General features: G+C 38.2%; 1 protein-coding gene across 2 annotated transcripts in view; it reads left to right on the top strand.

Moving 5' to 3' along the window:
* Positions 1 to 17767, top strand: part of CYFIP1 (cytoplasmic FMR1 interacting protein 1) — a 56710-nt gene that overhangs the window by 5738 nt on the left and 33205 nt on the right. For both annotated transcript variants that reach the window (XM_009994829.1, XM_009994828.1), the window contains 16 exons: positions 42 to 138; positions 275 to 403; positions 2851 to 2955; positions 3127 to 3218; positions 4386 to 4503; positions 5195 to 5317; positions 7864 to 7989; positions 8257 to 8423; positions 9823 to 9970; positions 11838 to 11991; positions 13241 to 13397; positions 13962 to 14058; positions 14378 to 14454; positions 14550 to 14658; positions 15238 to 15357; positions 17095 to 17294. In XM_009994829.1, coding sequence (XP_009993131.1) covers positions 42 to 138; positions 275 to 403; positions 2851 to 2955; positions 3127 to 3218; positions 4386 to 4503; positions 5195 to 5317; positions 7864 to 7989; positions 8257 to 8423; positions 9823 to 9970; positions 11838 to 11991; positions 13241 to 13397; positions 13962 to 14058; positions 14378 to 14454; positions 14550 to 14658; positions 15238 to 15357; positions 17095 to 17294 — 2019 coding nt within the window. The remainder of the gene's footprint in view (positions 1 to 41; positions 139 to 274; positions 404 to 2850; positions 2956 to 3126; positions 3219 to 4385; positions 4504 to 5194; positions 5318 to 7863; positions 7990 to 8256; positions 8424 to 9822; positions 9971 to 11837; positions 11992 to 13240; positions 13398 to 13961; positions 14059 to 14377; positions 14455 to 14549; positions 14659 to 15237; positions 15358 to 17094; positions 17295 to 17767) is intronic.

Genomic DNA, 17767 nt, shown 5'->3' with positions numbered 1-17767 from the left:
CTGCTGAAGGGAAATGCTGTTTTTTCTTCTCTTTTTCAAAGAGCTGCTCAGTTCCTGCGCAAAATGGCAGATCCTCAGTCCATCCAAGAATCTCAGAACCTCTCCATGTTCCTTGCCAACCACAACAAGATCACACAAGTAAGCTTTAATTTTCTTCTTGCAAAGAACTTAATGCTTTACAAAACTCTTAAAACTCTTCCAGTTTGGTAGTAACTGTTGATTCCCAGGAAGTATAAGTAATTGACTCATAACCTTTTCTTCTGTTTTTTTTTAGTCTTTACAGCAGCAGTTGGAGGTGATTGTTGGCTATGAAGAGCTGCTTGCAGATATTGTGAATTTATGTGTGGACTACTATGAAAACAAAATGTATCTAACACCCAGTGAGAAGCATATGCTTTTGAAAGTAGGTTTCTTTTTGGTACAAAAGTAAAAAAGAATGGTTGAGGCAGGACACAAAGTGTTTGGATTCCTGTTTGCTTGGGTTAGTTTTGTTTTGTTGCTGTTGTTTTTTTTGGGGTTTTAGTTGTGTTGTTTTTTTTTAAATAGAACCAAATTAACCAAGTAACTCAGATTACCACTTTTTCTTTTTTCCCCTCTCCACTCTCTTTTTATTTTATTATTATCTATTTAGGAAGTTTCTAATTGTTTTTGTTTTTCATAAAGTGAAGTTGACTCACTTGAACTTGCAGCCTTTTTAGGAAATGAATTTCATGGAAATGTGTTTCTATGAAGTACCTTGACAACAGAAAGAAACTACTGTGTTTTATTTTTAGCTATATGGCAAGGAGGTATCAAAGTGGTTTTGGTGTATCAAAGATTTCAGGATAGAGGCAGCTTAAAATTAGGGTTATTAAGTAGCTATATCTAGATGACTGGCATATGTACATTTGATGAGAGAGTGCTGAGCAACATGATGTGTGGCTGATATTATCAGCTGCAAGTCTTGTAGTGGAAAAAAAAGTAGAGAGAATTGAAAAGCTGCCTCATGACAAATATTTTGAGCCCCTTCAGTGTTTCACTTCTGAAGGTCTTTGTTTATTAGGACCAAAGTGAAACATCCTGGAACAATATGTGAACATTCACGTTCTGTCTGCAGGGATGTGCAAAATATCTTTCATATGTCATATTTTTCGTATTTCATATTTAGGCCTTTTGGTAATTGCATGCTTAGAACACATTCAGTTGTTGATGCTCAGTTCTTGCTTTTGCCAATACTGTGGCCTGCTGGTGGCAGGTGGAATGCACCTGTCCCAGAGGGGCAAAAGGCTTTTGGGGCAGGAGGCAGCAGGTCTCATTGACAGGGCTTTAAACCAGATATGAAGGGGAAGGAGAGATAACTGGGCCTGTTAGGGACAAGCCCAAGAGAAATGTGCCAGGGCTTGAAGGATGGTGGACTAGGGAGGTTTATCACTCTGTTGTTTCATTTGAGAGAAAGGATAGATGTTTAGAAATCATGGAAGCACCTGAGAAGAGTCTGGTAGGAAATGGGGCCCACAGTGGAAAAAAGGTGTTGGAATCATTAGCTCATCTGAAGTGCATCTATACCAATGGGATAATGATCTGAGCTTCAACAAGGCCAAGTGCCAGGTCCTGCGCTTGGGCCACAACAACCCCAGGCAACGTTCCAGGCTGGGGAGGTGTGGCCAGAAAGTGTCTGGCAGAAAAGGACCTGGGGGTTCTAACTGACAAGCAGCTGAATATGAGCCAGCAGTGTGCCCAGGTGGCCAAGAGAGCCAATGGCACCCTGGCCTGGATTAGAAACAGTGTGACCAGCATCAGTAGAGGGGTGATGTCCCCGTGTGCTCAGCACTGGTGAGGCCACACCTGGAGTGTTGTGTCCAGTTCTGGGCACCTCAATTCAAGAGAGATCTCGAGGTGCTGGAGCAAGTGCAGAGGAGGGTAGTGAAGCTGGTGAAGGGCCTAGAGAATAAATCTTATGAAGAACACTTGAAGGAGCTGGGAATGTTTAGTTTGGGGAAGAAGAGGCTGAGGAGAGACCTCATCAGTCTCTACAACTACCTGAAAGGTCATTGTAGAGAGGTTGGTGCTGGTCTCTTCTCACAGGTAATTAGTGACAGCACAAGAGGGAAAGGCTTCAAGCTGCACCAGGGGTGGTTTAGACTGGACATTAGGAAAACAATTTTCACAGAAAGAGTGGTTAGACACTGGAATAGGCTGCCCAAGGAGCTGGTGGAATCACCATCCCTGGATGTGTTTAAGGGTCGTTTGGATGTGGTGTTGGTGGATCTGGTTAGGGGAGAACTTTATAGAGTAGGGATGATGGTTGGACTCAGTGATCCCAAAGGTCTTTTGCAACCTGAATCGTTCTATGATTCTATGAATTATAACTTTATGTTAATTAATAACTTTGACAAAATATAATTAGATATTTTTGGGTGCTTCTGAACTGTTAAATGTATAATTTAGAGATGTGCTGAAAGCCATAAAAAGCAATAGCTCAGAGGTGTTAGATCTAAACTGTTACAGATAAGTTTGCATATACAAAATTTTAATAAAATGGAAGTGGAAAAAACCCCTGTCTAAAATCACCCAAACTCTACTTTCAGTGAGATTTTTTTATGTGATAATCCTTTATACAAGCAAGTAGCATCTTTTAAAGATAACTGATCAGGCTGATTTTAATGTGAAAAATACTGCTTATACATATAATAAAAAGATACTACAGAATGCATGTGTTTGAAATATATTTTGTTTGAAGGAGTGTGGCTGTTTTAGGACTCTGTTTTTAAAGCATTACTTGTTTTTAATGATATGAAGAATGGTCTTACTGCTGCAGGTTTTTACCTCTGGGATCCTTTTGCAGTGAGGTTTGTTTTTTTTCTTTTTCAGGTTATGGGCTTTGGATTGTACCTGATGGATGGAAGTGTCAGTAACATCTACAAGCTGGATGCAAAGAAAAGGATAAACTTAGCCAAGATAGACAAGTACTTTAAGGTTGGTTTAGAGAAGTGTTTCTTAATACTTGATTTTTAAGGTAATTCCCTTTGTGTTTTAAATGTAATTAAATAGAATAAGGATCATGTTGGACTTTCATTTGGATAAATTATTATTTCCTTTCACTAAGATTTTGTTTAATAATTTATCTGATTTACTCCCTGTGTACAGCAGTTGCAGGTTGTCCCACTCTTTGGTGACATGCAGATTGAACTTGCAAGATACATTAAGACCAGTGCCCATTACGAGGAAAATAAATCCAGGTAAGAGGGAGAAAGATGCATAGAGGGAAACATCTGGGCTGGGAAAAAAGTCAGACCCTGAGAGGCTACTTTCATAATCACCCGTTAGTCTGTGGTATTTAATGGGATTTTGCCTTGGTCTGCTTTTGGTGTGGGTATTTTACTATGAATGTACTTCAAGTAATAAATACAACTAAAGAAGCAGGTTGTTTAAAGAACTTTCTATGCTACTGAGCTCATTCTTGCATCTGACATTTCTTATGGCCTGGGTTGGAGGAAATGAATTTTATCTTACACTAATTTTCATTTTTTCCTTTAAATATGAAACATTCTTTAAAAGAAATGAAGGATTTTGCTAAGCAAGGTGAGCAGTAGTAGTGCATGGGTAAATAGGCATGTGTATATTGTATATGGAGCAGCAACTTAGCTTGTCTCCCAGCTTTTTTTTGGTTTTTTTTTGGCTAGGTGTGCAGCACAGCAAAATGTCTGGAAAATGCAGCTAGTTTTTATATAACTGATTCCATGTTTTATGGTTATTGCTTTCTTTTAGTGAACGTTTCCATGCTCCTCCAAGACCTTCCCTCCATGCAGTTACATGAATCTAGAATGTAGTGCTTTGCATTTTAATTCCTGCAGAAAAAGCACGTAACCTGCATGTAATTGCTAAGAGAAAATGAACAACACTGGGCCTACTGAGCTACTAAAAATATGAGGCTACTTAACATGACATTCTTGGTAGCATGTTTTTTGTGTCCTTCTTGATAACATGCTGATAATATTTAATAATGCCTTTTTTTAATAGTTGTCAGCATACTGTAGGCTCTTCGTAGTTAAACAAGAACAACAAAAACCTCTCTGAAGGTAGCTAGATGTATCTTACACCCTGTACTTCTGCCTTGCCTTTCAGTACTTTTTAGTCCTGTCCTTAAGTGAATGCTCTTGAAGAGAAATGCCAGAGTATTTTTTTATGACTTGGAAGAAGTGCTGTTTGAACTCAGAAGGGCAACCCATCACTAATGGATTGTGCAGCGTCAGAGGTAGAGGTGTGAGGAGAGGAAAGGACTCAAAGGGAGGAGAAGACGATTTTTTTTTTAGAAATCATGCATTGTGGCTCTTTCTTTGCAGTATCAGTTGTACCGTTTATTGCCTAAGCTGATTTTGCTGGGGTTCTTTTGTCATCTGAAACAGGTGGACGTGCACATCTTCCAGCAGCAGTCCCCAGTACAATATATGTGAGCAGATGATCCAAATCAGAGAAGACCATATGCGTTTCATATCAGAACTGGCTCGTTACAGCAACAGTGAGGTGTGTGTGATTAGAGCTATTCATGCAAGTTTCATATTGCTGAACAAGTTTTTGTTGAATATCTAAAGAGAGCAGGTAAACCTCAGTCTGGGTACATGGCAAAGCTTGATCACCTGAATCATAAGAAGCTGGCTGCAGAGCCTAGTTTTCTGTCTCTGCATGCTGTTTATTATTTGAATTAAAAATAATGATGATACATCATACAAACTGTGGTATTCTTCTGCTTATCTATATCTATATCTGTATCTATCTAGGATATATATTCTAGAACTTTTAGCTTGTCTCTTTTGGAAGACAAAAGCTGAAAGACCCTTACTCCAAATGGGTGCTCATAGCAGTTTAAATGAAACTAAAAGTTAAGAGACCAGCCAAGAAGAAAGAAATGCAAATGTATACATATACGTATACATATACATATGTTATAGGTTCTATATATAATTAGTGTCTTAAATTCATCTGCAACAATATTCTGGTGATTAGAAATACCAGTGATTCCTGTCACTTGACCAAAATTTGTCAAGTTTAACTATGTAAAGTCTCTAGAAGAAAAAGTTGATATTAATGCAGATGTTAATACATGATGCTGTTTAATGTTTAAAAGAAATCTGTGTAGAAATGTGGCTATGGATGCTGGATACAGCATGGTCTGATGTGGGTTTGGTTTTTTTGTTGTTGTTTAATAATGTTCTAGGTGGTGACTGGGTCTGGTCGACAGGAAGCTCAGAAAACAGACGCAGAGTATCGGAAGCTCTTTGATCTCTCTCTCCAAGGCCTGCAGCTTCTCTCCCAGTGGAGTGCACATGTCATGGAAGTGGTATGTTATCTGGGGAATAAAACCAGGTGAAAAAGAGGTGGGTTGGTGAGGTTGGACAGGCTTTGCTTTAACAGAATGAAAAGTGCGTGTTGTGTTTTGTTCCCTTAATTCCCTTTTTCCTTCACTCTTTTTCTTCTCCTGCTTCTCACCACATTCTCAGAAGAAGCCACTTGAAGTTCTCAAAGACTAGTAATAATCTTGCTGCTTTGCAGATTGAGTGGCTTGTACAATCTTGTACACTACATTCAACTTAACTATATTTCATGGATAGGTGATCCCCTCTGAGCCTCGACCAGGTGTTTTTACATTGCTCTTGATATGGACATTTCATAGACTAAGACTTAATTATTTTCCTCTAAAAGTTGTTTGAAACTAAATTCTGTTAGAAATATCTGTACCAACATGCAGTGACACAGAAGGTCATAGAACAGCTTCCACTGTTGGTCTGTTTAGCCATGATTACTCAGTAAATTGACGCCTGTAAGGTCTTAACCAAAGACACAAAAATGGATGGAAAGGCTCCCTCTGGCTTTAGATTAGGCTTTTAGTCAAAAGGAAGTAAATGTGAGGAAAGGAAAATTGGAGAGGAAATGAGGGAGGTGAGATGTAGAACATGCAGAGTTGTGTCTTCGTATTTTAATAATTTATTTAAAAAACAGAGGCAAGTTAGAAGAGTGACTTTTTTTCAGTAACAAACTGCATAGGACAGAAATTGAATGAGAGGATGCAGAAGTCATTTTTATGCTGCAGACACTGAGATAAATGCTGCATGTTTTACCTGCATCAACACATGTTTTAAGATGGGTTGAAAGAGTTGACGTATTGTAGGAGAGAAGCCAGACTTGCTCTTCCTCTGCCTCTGAAGTCTGAGGGAACATCAAGCCATTTGTACTGCATGAATGCAGTGTAGTCACAGTGGGCATACCTAGAGACCCAGTTTGCTTTCTTTTCTTTGTTTTTAACTGACTCTTTTAAAAGCCAGTAGGTGACTCATGCTTTTTCCTGTATTATCCTATTTCTGTTTGTGTTTTATTATGAAAAAGTTGTTCTCCTTTTCTTTCTCTTAAACAAGGTTGCTGTCATCTATTTCTGGGCTCTGCAACTCCCAGACTTTATTTCTGTCATTGCAAACTGCTGGATTCAGGTTCTCTCTTCCCAGTGACAATCTTCGTATTTTATTATATCTCTGTAGAAAGTTTCTCATTCTTAGCTCTGTTTTTGTCATCCCAATTCCAGAACAAACCTTCTCTGAGGACCACAGCAAGTGTTTTGTTTTTTTTTGCCTGTTATCACTGCTTTTGTCTTTCTGATTTGTATAGATTCCCTTAAGTATTTCTCATGTAAGTTTATATTCAGCATCTCCCTGTCCTGCTGTGAATTTATTCTGATCTGGAGTATCCTACTTATTTACCTGTATTCTGCTTTCACTCAGTATCCATGAACCTTGCCTCATGCATGTTCAGATAAAAAGTTTCACTATATGTTTGATGCCCAACTTAACCCTGTCAACTTAATGCCCCCAAAATACTTTATTTGTTTATTAATTTCCCCAGTGACCTCTTTGTAGCACTTAGGTTGCAGGGTGTGATTGCTTGTCTTTGTCATAGGTAAATTGCTGCAAATATTAATCCATTATAGTAGGCAAAATGATCTTGCTCTGTAATCTCACACCTGTGCAAAGATGGTATCTACCAGACCTGGAAGTGTCCAAGGCCAAGTTGAATGGGGTTATAACCAACCTGGTCTAGTGGGAGGTGTCTCTACCCATGGTAGGGTGGTTAGAACTAGATGATCTTTAAGATCCCTTGCAACCCAGACTGTCTATGTTTCAATCCTTACTATTTGCTGAACTTAAACTGTGAGAAAATTCTATGTGAAGATGCTTAGGATTTTTCACTAAGTGTACCCTGATGGATATTAGACCAGCCTGACACTGCTCAGGAACATTTTGACCTGTGTGCAGTGACTAAAAAGGCAGTATTTATGAGAAATGCATGCTGTGCAGATGATATTGTCACAGATAATGGAGCTGTTTCCACACCTTTAAGCCTAGCAAACATAAAAAAACCCAAACAAAAACCTGTGTAGTTTTCCAGTTGTCCTTTGAATTCTAAATGAGAATATTTGGCCAAGCTGGAATCTCCAATTTTTGTGTGTGAGTGTGATGGATTTTTTTTTGTTATTCTCTCTGGTCTCTCCATGTTTCTCATGCTTGAAGAAACTTTGCCTAAACTAGCATTTGCTCAGTAAAAACATACCCTGAAGTGCATTACCAACTGAGTGTGAATTTCTTTTTTGAACTAATGAGGGATCTCTGGCTTTCAAGAAAATTTTTTAGGCAAATTATTGTTTGGCATTGCACTAGATAGTAGATTCTGCATTTATCCAGGTTTTGAGAATAGTACCAAATACCATTTTTCAGCCATTCTTGAAAACACTGGAGTATTTCTTAAAGAATGTTGTTTGTGTTTAGCTATGTTTTGTTTCTCAGTCCTCTTTGCCTCCCTCCCATTGTTTTTCTCCCTATTCTTCTGTGTGAACTGCAGTATTCGTGGAAGCTGGTACACCCAACTGACAAATATTCTAATAAAGATTGTCCTGACAATGCAGAAGAATATGAAAGAGCAACAAGATACAATTATACCAGTGAGGAAAAGTTTGCTTTGGTTGAGGTAAGATAAATATTTTTTATTGGGATTTTCCCAGTATTCTGTACAAAGGAGAACATTTTTTATAAGCATTTTCTACACCCAGTGCAAAAAGACAGCATGGCCTTTGTTGACTCTGAAAGCCACATGTAATATGTAGGAGGAGCACAAGAAAACTATCCTTTATCTTTTGGAACTTGTTAACCCCACTTTTCCAATTTTTTTAAAAAGGGCTTTTTGAGCAGTTATACAAACAAAATAAGAAAAATACACTTTTTTTTTTTTTTGCAGGTGATTGCCATGATCAAAGGTCTTCAGGTGCTTATGGGAAGGATGGAAAGTGTTTTCAATCATGCCATTCGCCATACCATTTATGCAGCTCTTCAGGACTTTGCCCAGGTCACACTTAGAGAGCCATTAAGACAAGCTATTAAGAAGAAGAAAAATGTCATTCAGAGGTAGGGTTCTTGTTTTCATCTTCTCTTCCTTCCTATGTTCTTTCCTCCAATCTTACTAAATTTGTTGCGTAATTGCAGACCTGTTAAATTTTGCCTCTTTAAGTCTGCACTTCCTTACTAATCTGGTATTCAAAGTTAGCTTGGTTGAATATGTACTGGAAGTTGAGGAAGTCTGAAGTAAAAAATGAATAGCTGCCACCTTGGCTATGGTAAGAGCACAGGTTGTCTGGAGCCACTTAGGACTACCACAGAAAGTCTTGTGTTCCCACTAGTTTATTTTTATTTCAAGAAAAAACAGGTACTGCAATACTGAAAGCAAGGCTAGTATTTTTCTTTTGAAGAAAGGTGTTACTGTCCACCTTCCTTATGATTCTAGTGTTTCCTCTCCTTGTGTTTCATGCTTACATACCACCCCATAGTCTTTATTTCTGCCCTTTTAGTATCCTGCCTTCTTTCTCAGCTTCTGCTGCTTTTAGCTTATTAGCCTTAAACTTACCTTCCAAGTGCTCCATCTGCCCACATTAGCTGGTGGCATTTCCTGACCTTGTTATTTTGGTCCCTAATTGTTTGCTTTTAATCTTTGTTTACCGTTTGTTTAATCCCATGTTTCATTTCAAAGCTCTTAGAGGTGAAAGTCTTTGACTTATTAGGCCATTGCCAAATGCTCTGACTGCCACAAAAGTTCCATCATAAGCTAAAAATAAACAAATTACTCGAAATTACCAAGCTTGCAAGGGAGTTTTTTTGTCCCAGAGACTTTTCATGAAGAAGGAAACTATTATTTCAAACCTGCTTGGATCTGGGAGGAGCCATTTTTTTAATCATTCAGTATGACATAGGGTATGGCTGGCTGTGTTCCTGGCAAGTATCTGAAGTCCAGTTCACTATCTGGAGTTAAGAGTATGAAGCTGTTTGTATTAATTCCAGCTGAATTCTGGAGTTCTGCTGGAACCAGGAACTCTGCTGCTTCTTTTCATTTCAAGCGAGAATTCTCTCTCTTTAGTTTGGTTAATAATCTGCTTTGGTTTGATTGAATAGTCTGCTTTTTGCAGTTGAGGAGAACAAAATGGCTTGATGTGGTTGTGGAAGATCCCAGAGGTGGATCTTGACAAGTGAGTTTTGTCTCTGATGAACCAGGTTCAGAAGTCACCTTTCTTCTGGCCAAGGAGAAGGGCTCTGGACTACCGTTTTTGATAAACATTGCAGAGCAGTAGTTTTGTGGATGTGGCATTCTTGAGGTTGTTTGTGAAATCATCTGTGGTTTCTCGGAGTTACCCCAGGCTCCTGAATGCTGTTGCAAAGTTTCTGTGCTTGTGGAAGACTGCTTAATAGAACAAAATCTTGCTCATCAGTGCATATGGATGTGTAACAGTCTGAAGTTATCGTGGATTGTGTTCAGTGTTTTGCAGGCCATCAGAAAGACAGTCTGTGACTGGGAAGCTGGTCACGAGCCATTCAATGACCCAGCTCTCAGGGGAGAGAAGGACCCAAAAAGTGGTTTTGACATCAAAGTCCCAAGGCGTGCAGTGGGACCCTCTAGCACTCAGGTATTTTCCTGACTGGTGACTGTGATATCTGTCGACAATTATTGCATGAAAGGTTTTGGTGTGTTGGGTTTGGTGGTTTTTGTTGTTTGTTTTTTTTTCAATGCTAAAAATCTACTTTGATTAGATTTATATTTACAAAATTATGTATACTTAACCAAAATCCTCTGGGTTGCTCTTACTTTCTAGTCTGATGCATAATTTTTCCAAGTGTTCAATATCCTTTATTTGACATCATGGGAAGAAGTATTTTCTCATTGAGCTCCTAATGTTTTTTACATAACATTTTTTAACTATTTGAATTATTTCCTTGCCTGAGTTCCATCTCTGGCATGATTGGTCAATTTCTATTTTTTTTAAATTAAATCCCACTATTCAGTAGATACCTATGTAGTTTGAAAATATGTTTGAAATATAAATGATTGTCTGTAAAATGTGGGAGAGTATTTGACTTCTGACAAGATCCCTCTTACTGTTCAGTAATGAATGTTAAAACTGCTCCCCAAAATCTATTTAATCTGCTGCTGCTGGTAAAACAAGGTATTTCAAGTGTGTTTTCTGTGGTAGTCATTGAAATTCCATACCTAGATGCTTATTCTTGTTACCTCCATATAATTCTCTTCTTTTATTTTCTTTGTGGATTTGTTTGGAGAGTGTATGGTCTGGTATTCATAGCTCATCTGAGAAAATGAGGTACTGAGCACTTTGGGTGAAAAATTGAAGGCAACTGTGGTTTGTAAAGACAATCTTTTAATACCTAAAATCTGTGGGAAGAGGGCATGTATGGATAATAATCTTGGGTAAAAAAAAATAATTGCTGAAATTGTGGTAATATATGTTCAGTGATGATTTTGTTTTGAGAATTGGAAAAAAAATTGTTTGATTTTTAATTTTCTGGGGAAAAAAAAAATATCACCACCAGTGTGCTTCTGCTGTGCTTGGTATGTTTAAGGGCTTTGTTTCACTGGCTGCAACAGGCTGTTTAGAGTACATGGTTCTGTCTGCTTTTTCTGCTCTTGGGCTTGTCTGTCTTGGCTGACAGGAGGAAGGGAGATCAAATATATTGATTTTTAGATAGGTTTTTCTGAGTTTCATGAGGTTCTTTCTAAAATGTCTATGGATGAACTGGTAATACTTGGAAATCTTTGCAAAATAATTTGAGAGGCAAATGGCTCTCTGAGCATCCTCTGGAATGAATGGGAACTTTTCCCTTTTCTTGAGGGAGCACCGGATTGCTGTGATCATTTTGAGCAAGAAAACCTTTCTGTATGTCCTCCTCTGCATGCCCACTGTGCTGTTTTTCATTTTTAACAAACTAACACGTTTTTCTCTGCTTCTGTTTCCCCTTCCTTATTTACCCATGTGTTTTTATTAACGGATTCTCTCTCCCCTGCCTGCCCCTGTCTGTTGGTTTTTAGCTCTACATGGTTCGCACTATGACAGAGTCCTTGAACTCTGCTGAGCTGTTGAAGCAGCTCAAGTCTCTGGGACTGGAAAAGCTATTGCATGTGACACACAAGTTTCTGAGGCAGTCCTACATCTATCCGCCTCTTTTAAACTTTGGTGGTAAGACATTACTTATTACTTTTCCTTTTTGTGGTGATATGAACTGTTCCACTGCAAATGGTCTGCTGCTGAGTGTCAGTGAAGGTCCCCTTGGCATGGGTAGGCATTTGTGCTGGTGCATAGGGTAGCGTTGCATCTGCTCCTCTCTCCTGAAAGCCTTTTACCCACACAGTGCCAGTTTTCAATTTGAAGTGGAGCAGTCGCTTACTGGTAGTAATTCTCAGTGTTGCTCAACTAATGTACCATGTGTATTTTCCTTTTTCCTCCCCCCTTTCCACCACAATTGTTTCCTTTAATGATACAGCTTTACATGGTGAGAACTATGTTAGAGTCCCTCATTGCTGACAAAAGTGGTTCCAAGAAAACCTTGAGAAGTAGCCTTGAGGGGCCCACCATATTGGACATAGAAAAATTCCATCGCGAGTCTTTCTTCTACACTCATTTGATAAATTTCAGTGGTAAGATATGTAGATGATCAGTGTCCAGCTTAGCATGTCCTAACACCTCTAACACCGACCTGGGAAATGTTTCCGATTGCCTAAGTCAACTTACCTTGGGTTTATTTATCAAAAGCCTTGTTCTGTCCAAACTTTTTTCTCAGACATGATATTCAGTCTTGTGGTGGGATTTTTATTTTGACTTGTTGCACATTTGTTTATAATGCGTCAAATTTCGTATTTTAACCTCCCTTTTCTATTTTTTTAATGTATATATTTATATAAACAAGGGACAGATAAGCCTATGCACATTGAAATTTTAAAAAGGAAGTAGTTTTGTGTTTGGGGTTTTGGGGATTTTTTTTTGTTTGTTTGTTTGTTTTTGTTTGAAGTACAGAGGAAACAAATTCTCTGTTGTGGTAAATTTGATGTCATTTCACTACACTTACTATTCGGTTAATTGTAATCGGAAACATACTGTCCTAAAGAATTCACCTACTGACATTGAATGTATCTAGTCTTTTTCATCACCATGCTGTGTTGTCTTTTGTTTTTGTTTTGCTACTGGACTCCTTTACCCTTTAGAAGGGGGAGCCTGTTAATGGCAGTCATAATGCTTCTGGGGAACAGCACTTCCAAAGGTCTTAAGAAGATCTTCATGTAAAAAAAATAAAAATAAAATATTCCTGTTTTGATTCCCAAGCCTTCTGCAAAAGAAGGCTTGTGCCAAGTGTTCTCTGGAGTGGTGGGATGCATACCTCCATGCCCTTGACAGCAGCTTTAGAATCTTTTTGTTTTAATCCCTCCGTGTGTTTGTCTTGTGGTTTCCTGCCCATCTAATCAACATGAACATGTGGAGTGATTCAGTCCTCCAGAGGGAGAGATGGTACTGGTGAACACGGTACAATTTTGTCTCCTTTGCCTGTTGCTTCCCAAGTTCATTGTACAGCTTTCTCAGCCCCAAACTGAGAAACTGGAAAATCCCCTTGACTAGTGCAGACGGATTTTCTCATTAACTGGTAGTGTGGTCCACTTCCACCCTTTTTTCTGTAATAAGGCACCACCTTGTGGGCTGACATGGAGTTAAAAATTCTTAGAAAAAGTCATGGGCTTTATAGTTTGAATTTGGTTTACATATTTGGCCTATGTGACTAGCTCTAGTGACTTACACCTGCTTTTTTTGTTTCATATTGCATCATCAGAATCACAGTTGTATTGTTCCTGATGTAGTTCTATAAGAAGGATAATTCTTCTTTATTTATTCTGAAAGAAACCCTGCAGCAGTGCTGTGATCTGTCCCAGCTATGGTTCAGGGAGTTCTTCTTAGAGCTGACCATGGGCAGAAGAATCCAGTTTCCCATTGAGATGTCCATGCCTTGGATTCTGACGGACCATATTTTGGAGACCAAAGAGGCATCAATGATGGAGTAAGACATACTTGTGCTCTTCTACTGAATTATTACTCTTAATTATGGCCACTCCTTTTTGTAATGTTACTGCTTTAATTTGTTTTAAGAAGCTGTCACTGAGAAGGTATTCTACATCTTTGTAAATTTTTCCTTTTACATTTGCCAGTTTCCCCATTTTGAAAGTTTTCTTTTTGAAGTGAATAATGAAATATGAAACCTTTCAGTAGAAGTATCATTGTACCAGCCAAATATATGTTGTTCCCTGAGTGAGTTCTCCTTACTTACTCCTCAAAGATGTTGAATATAAAACGCATAGTAGTAAAAATATAGTTCCATTTAGATGGAAAGCTATGCCTAGAAAACAAATTTCAGACTGCAGACTTATCTATACAATTTCTTGAACTAACTCGGTGATATTTTATATATAAACTCGAACAAAACAAAATAAATCCTGTTTGTATGTACCATATGTAGATTACAATATTGACTGGCTTACATCATCTTAACTGCACCATCCTAAAGAATCATAAGCTCTATAGACCTGTAACTGGTTGGTTTTTTTTTATATTCTTTTTCATTCAGGTATGTTCTGTATTCTTTGGACCTGTATAATGACAGTGCTCATTATGCACTTACTAAATTTAAGAAGCAGTTCCTCTATGATGAGATTGAGGCAGAGGTAAAGTAACCTTATCTACCGGAGAAGAATAATCTGAATGTGAAAATGATGCTAAAGTTCAAGACCTACTATAAGAGATTCAAAACAATTGGAGATTATAAACTGAGAAGAAAGACCAGAGGATGGGTAACTGGTTGGGTGATAATGCTGTAAAGAAACCTCACATTAATGCTGAAAACTGAATACCATCTTCTCTTGTACTGGGAAATACAGATGTGTTAACTTGATTAATTATGTTTGTTAAACGGTGGGAGATCTTGGATAAGCTTCTCTCTTTTGCCTTTAAGTACCTCTAAATGCAATTTTTTTTCCCTCCAAGGTAAACCTGTGTTTTGACCAATTTGTCTACAAGCTGGCAGACCAAATATTTGTGTATTACAAGGCAATGGCTGGCAGGTAGTGCTGTTCCAGTAGTGGGAACTTCTACTCATGCATTTCTGCTCTGCTTTGCTGCCTAATATATGTTAAGCATTTTCTTCCTTTCTCAACAGCCTGCTTCTGGATAAACGGTTACGTTCGGAATGCAAGAATCAGGGAGCCACCATCCAGTTGCTGCCGTCCAACCGCTACGAGACTCTGCTGAAACAGAGACATGTCCAAGTGAGTTAGCTCCCACTCTGTTGTATTCCAGTTGCTTGGAGGTTTCCCAGTGGTGTTGATTTATGTAGGTAAATGAAACTCTTTCCAGGCTTTTTATTCTGTCATCGAAGTGGCGTAACTGACATTTCAGATCAGCTTTTTTGTGATATGAAGGAGTAAATTAAAGAAAAAAACCTTAAAAGGTCATGTTTGAATGGAAATGTCTGTTGCAGTTAAGCAAACACAAGCCAAGTAGGAATGTCATATGTTGTAGAGTTGTCTTCCTAGTAACATTGTCTTCCTAGAAATGTACTTTGCCAGTTTTCAGTATGTTGTCGTCACAGTGTCATGGAAGCATAAAATGCTGATTTAAATGCTTAGATGTAAATGCAATGTGTCATTTTACTTCTTTTTGTGAGAATTGGGGTGTAAATTGCTGTACTATATTTGTTAATGAATTTTATTATTTTGTCTGTCTGCTTTGCTTCTGTGTGTTCATGATGTGAAAGTCAGTTTATCTGTGGGCTCTCATAGTCCTTGTGCAGCTCGTCTCGCAGTTTGACTTCCAGTTCAAAACTTGATGGCATTTTTTTTCTTTAGCTCCTTGGTAGGTCAATAGATCTGAACCGACTGATCACTCAGCGGATTTCAGCCGCCATGTACCGGTCAATGGAATTGGCAATTGGTCGATTTGAAAGTGAGGATTTGACTTCCATTGTGGTGAGTGTTGTGTTGGGTTGCAGTTTGGCTAGACCACCAACACTGCAGCTAGGGTCTAGGGTCTAGTTTTGGTTTGGTTTAATTTATTTTAATTTGAACTAATTTAATTTTTTTTTTCCCATTGGGAATTATAGATATCTAGCCTTTTTTTTTTCCTTATACAGCTGTTTGGGTTTTTTTAATGATGGAAGCTTTGCTAGGGTCCTCTAAGTATTTTCTCAGCAAATAGCTGTACAGTCACTCCTGAAATGAGAAGAGGCTGAATGACTAACAGGAAAGCTTATTTTATCCTAAATCTTAGTTCAGTAAGTGGAAAATAATTTAAGCAGTCTTATTAAAAAAAAAAACAAAACTTTTTCCTCTGATATTCTGTTTTAATTCTTCTGTAAGTATGAAATAATACAATGCTATGGTTGAAGTTTGTCTGATTTACTCTTGCCAGAAAAGCACCTTAGTCTTGCAAAAGGCACTCTTTTAGTCACCTCCAGCTACGTCAGAAATTACACTGGTTAAGAGAAACTGTTGATGGTGTGTTTCTTAGGTCACAGGTTCTCACTCTTCCTTCAGTGGCAGGGCTAAGATGTTGTCCCTCCACCATGCTCCTGCCTCCCCCTGCCCCTTTTTTATCTTTTTCTTTTGTGTAATGCAAAATAATTTCTGCTGAAAACTGTTTGGTTTCCTCAGTGAGAAACTGAAACTAGTAGCTTAACTAATCAGAAATTTCTGCTGTTTTCCAAGCTAAATTAACTAAATGAAAGTATTTAAAAGACTGAGCAATTTTTTTTCTCCCACAGATGGGACTCAATGCTGAAATAATAATCATAGTGGTTAGTTTTCCTTAAAGTAACTGTTATTCACAGGTTTGAAAAATGCTTTGAAACATGGAGCAATTAAATCTGACAGCACTGTGTGGGAAGATGACCAAAAGTTTGATGCATGGCCAAACAAAGCCAGGATATTCCTTCCCTGGGTCATTGCGCAATGATCTTTAAAAGCAACGCTTGGTTTTTTTTGAAGTGAGAGGTTATGTTCTTTGTGTTTGGTGTTTTCAGTGTCTGATGTCAGAGATGGATGTATTTTATCTTTTTTAATGTTATTTTATTGAAAGTGCCAGAAACCATATCAGGTATTTCTTGTCAAGAGGAGAAATATTATGAAAGGCAGTGCTCGTGTGTAGTTGTGTCATCTGGAGCTAGTAATTCCATGCATACCTTCACAACATTTGTAAATGTCTGGTCTTTCATTGCATCTTAGTGCATTCTTTACTGGAGTAAACTATTAGAAGGATTTATGGAAAATGTGACGTTATCACTACTAGTACTACTACAAAAGTTATTTTACCAGAGCCCTGCTGAGCAGAAATTACTTTGTGATAGCTTGTCAAGTAGGAAATGGAGAAGGTGCTTCTTGGCCTATGTCTCATTGCACTTACGTGTTGGAGTTATAACTTTTGCTCAGTGGAAGAAGACTTGGCACAAATCTGGTTTTGGGATCCATCTGCAGTGTGGACTGATTTTAATGAATACTCTTCAAGTTTCAGCAGTTTTTGGTGGGAGATAGTTACAAAACAATCCCAAGATCACTGAGCCTTTCCAGCTCATTAAAGTAAGAGACTAGCAGAGAGTCAGCTATTAATTTTTACTTCTTTCTGGTCTTCTATTCAGTCAAGGTTATTTATGTACTTTATTGAGTTCTCTATTAAATGCACTCCTCACTTTATTTCTTGTTTTTTTGTAGGAGCTAGATGGCTTGATAGAGATAAACAAATTGACTCACAAGCTTCTGAGTAGGTATATGACCTTGGACAGCTTTGATGCCATGTTCAGAGAGGCCAATCACAATGTGTCAGCCCCTTACGGAAGAATCACTCTTCATGTCTTTTGGGAACTCAATTACGATTTCCTTCCAAACTACTGCTACAATGGATCCACTAACAGGTTAGCATGGCAGCCTTTTGTTTGCAGCAGTTCTTCTACTACCCTCCTGCAACGTCTTTCCTAGCAAATGCTGACAAGTCCATCTCTGTTCATTCAGTGTGTTTTCCACTTCTTAGGCTTTACTTGAAATGAAGCTGCATGAGTCATTTTGCTAAGTACTGTCAAATGTATGAAAGCCTGTTATTTGTCCACAATAGAAGTCAAATGTAACCACAGCATCCAAATTCTGACATTTTAATGACTTAGCTACAATATGCTGAAAAATAAAGCGTGTCCAAAAATACCCCAAAGTGCGTATCAGGAAGATATTTTGGCAAACAGGGTTGTCAGCTGTGAGACGATGGAAAAAAGAATGATGTTCCTGATTCTGTGTTAATGTGAAGAAAAGCATTGTTTACTGGAGAAGGGAAGAGTTCAGTGTTCTGAACTACATTTGCAGCCTTTAAGGAGAGTGAGTAATGGAAATAGAAAGA

Source organism: Chaetura pelagica, unplaced genomic scaffold (genome assembly GCF_000747805.2).
Source record: "Chaetura pelagica isolate M959 unplaced genomic scaffold, ChaPel_1.0 scaffold263, whole genome shotgun sequence".
Taxonomy (NCBI): Eukaryota; Metazoa; Chordata; class Aves; order Apodiformes; family Apodidae; genus Chaetura; species Chaetura pelagica.
This window is presented reverse-complemented; position numbering and strand designations above follow the sequence as displayed.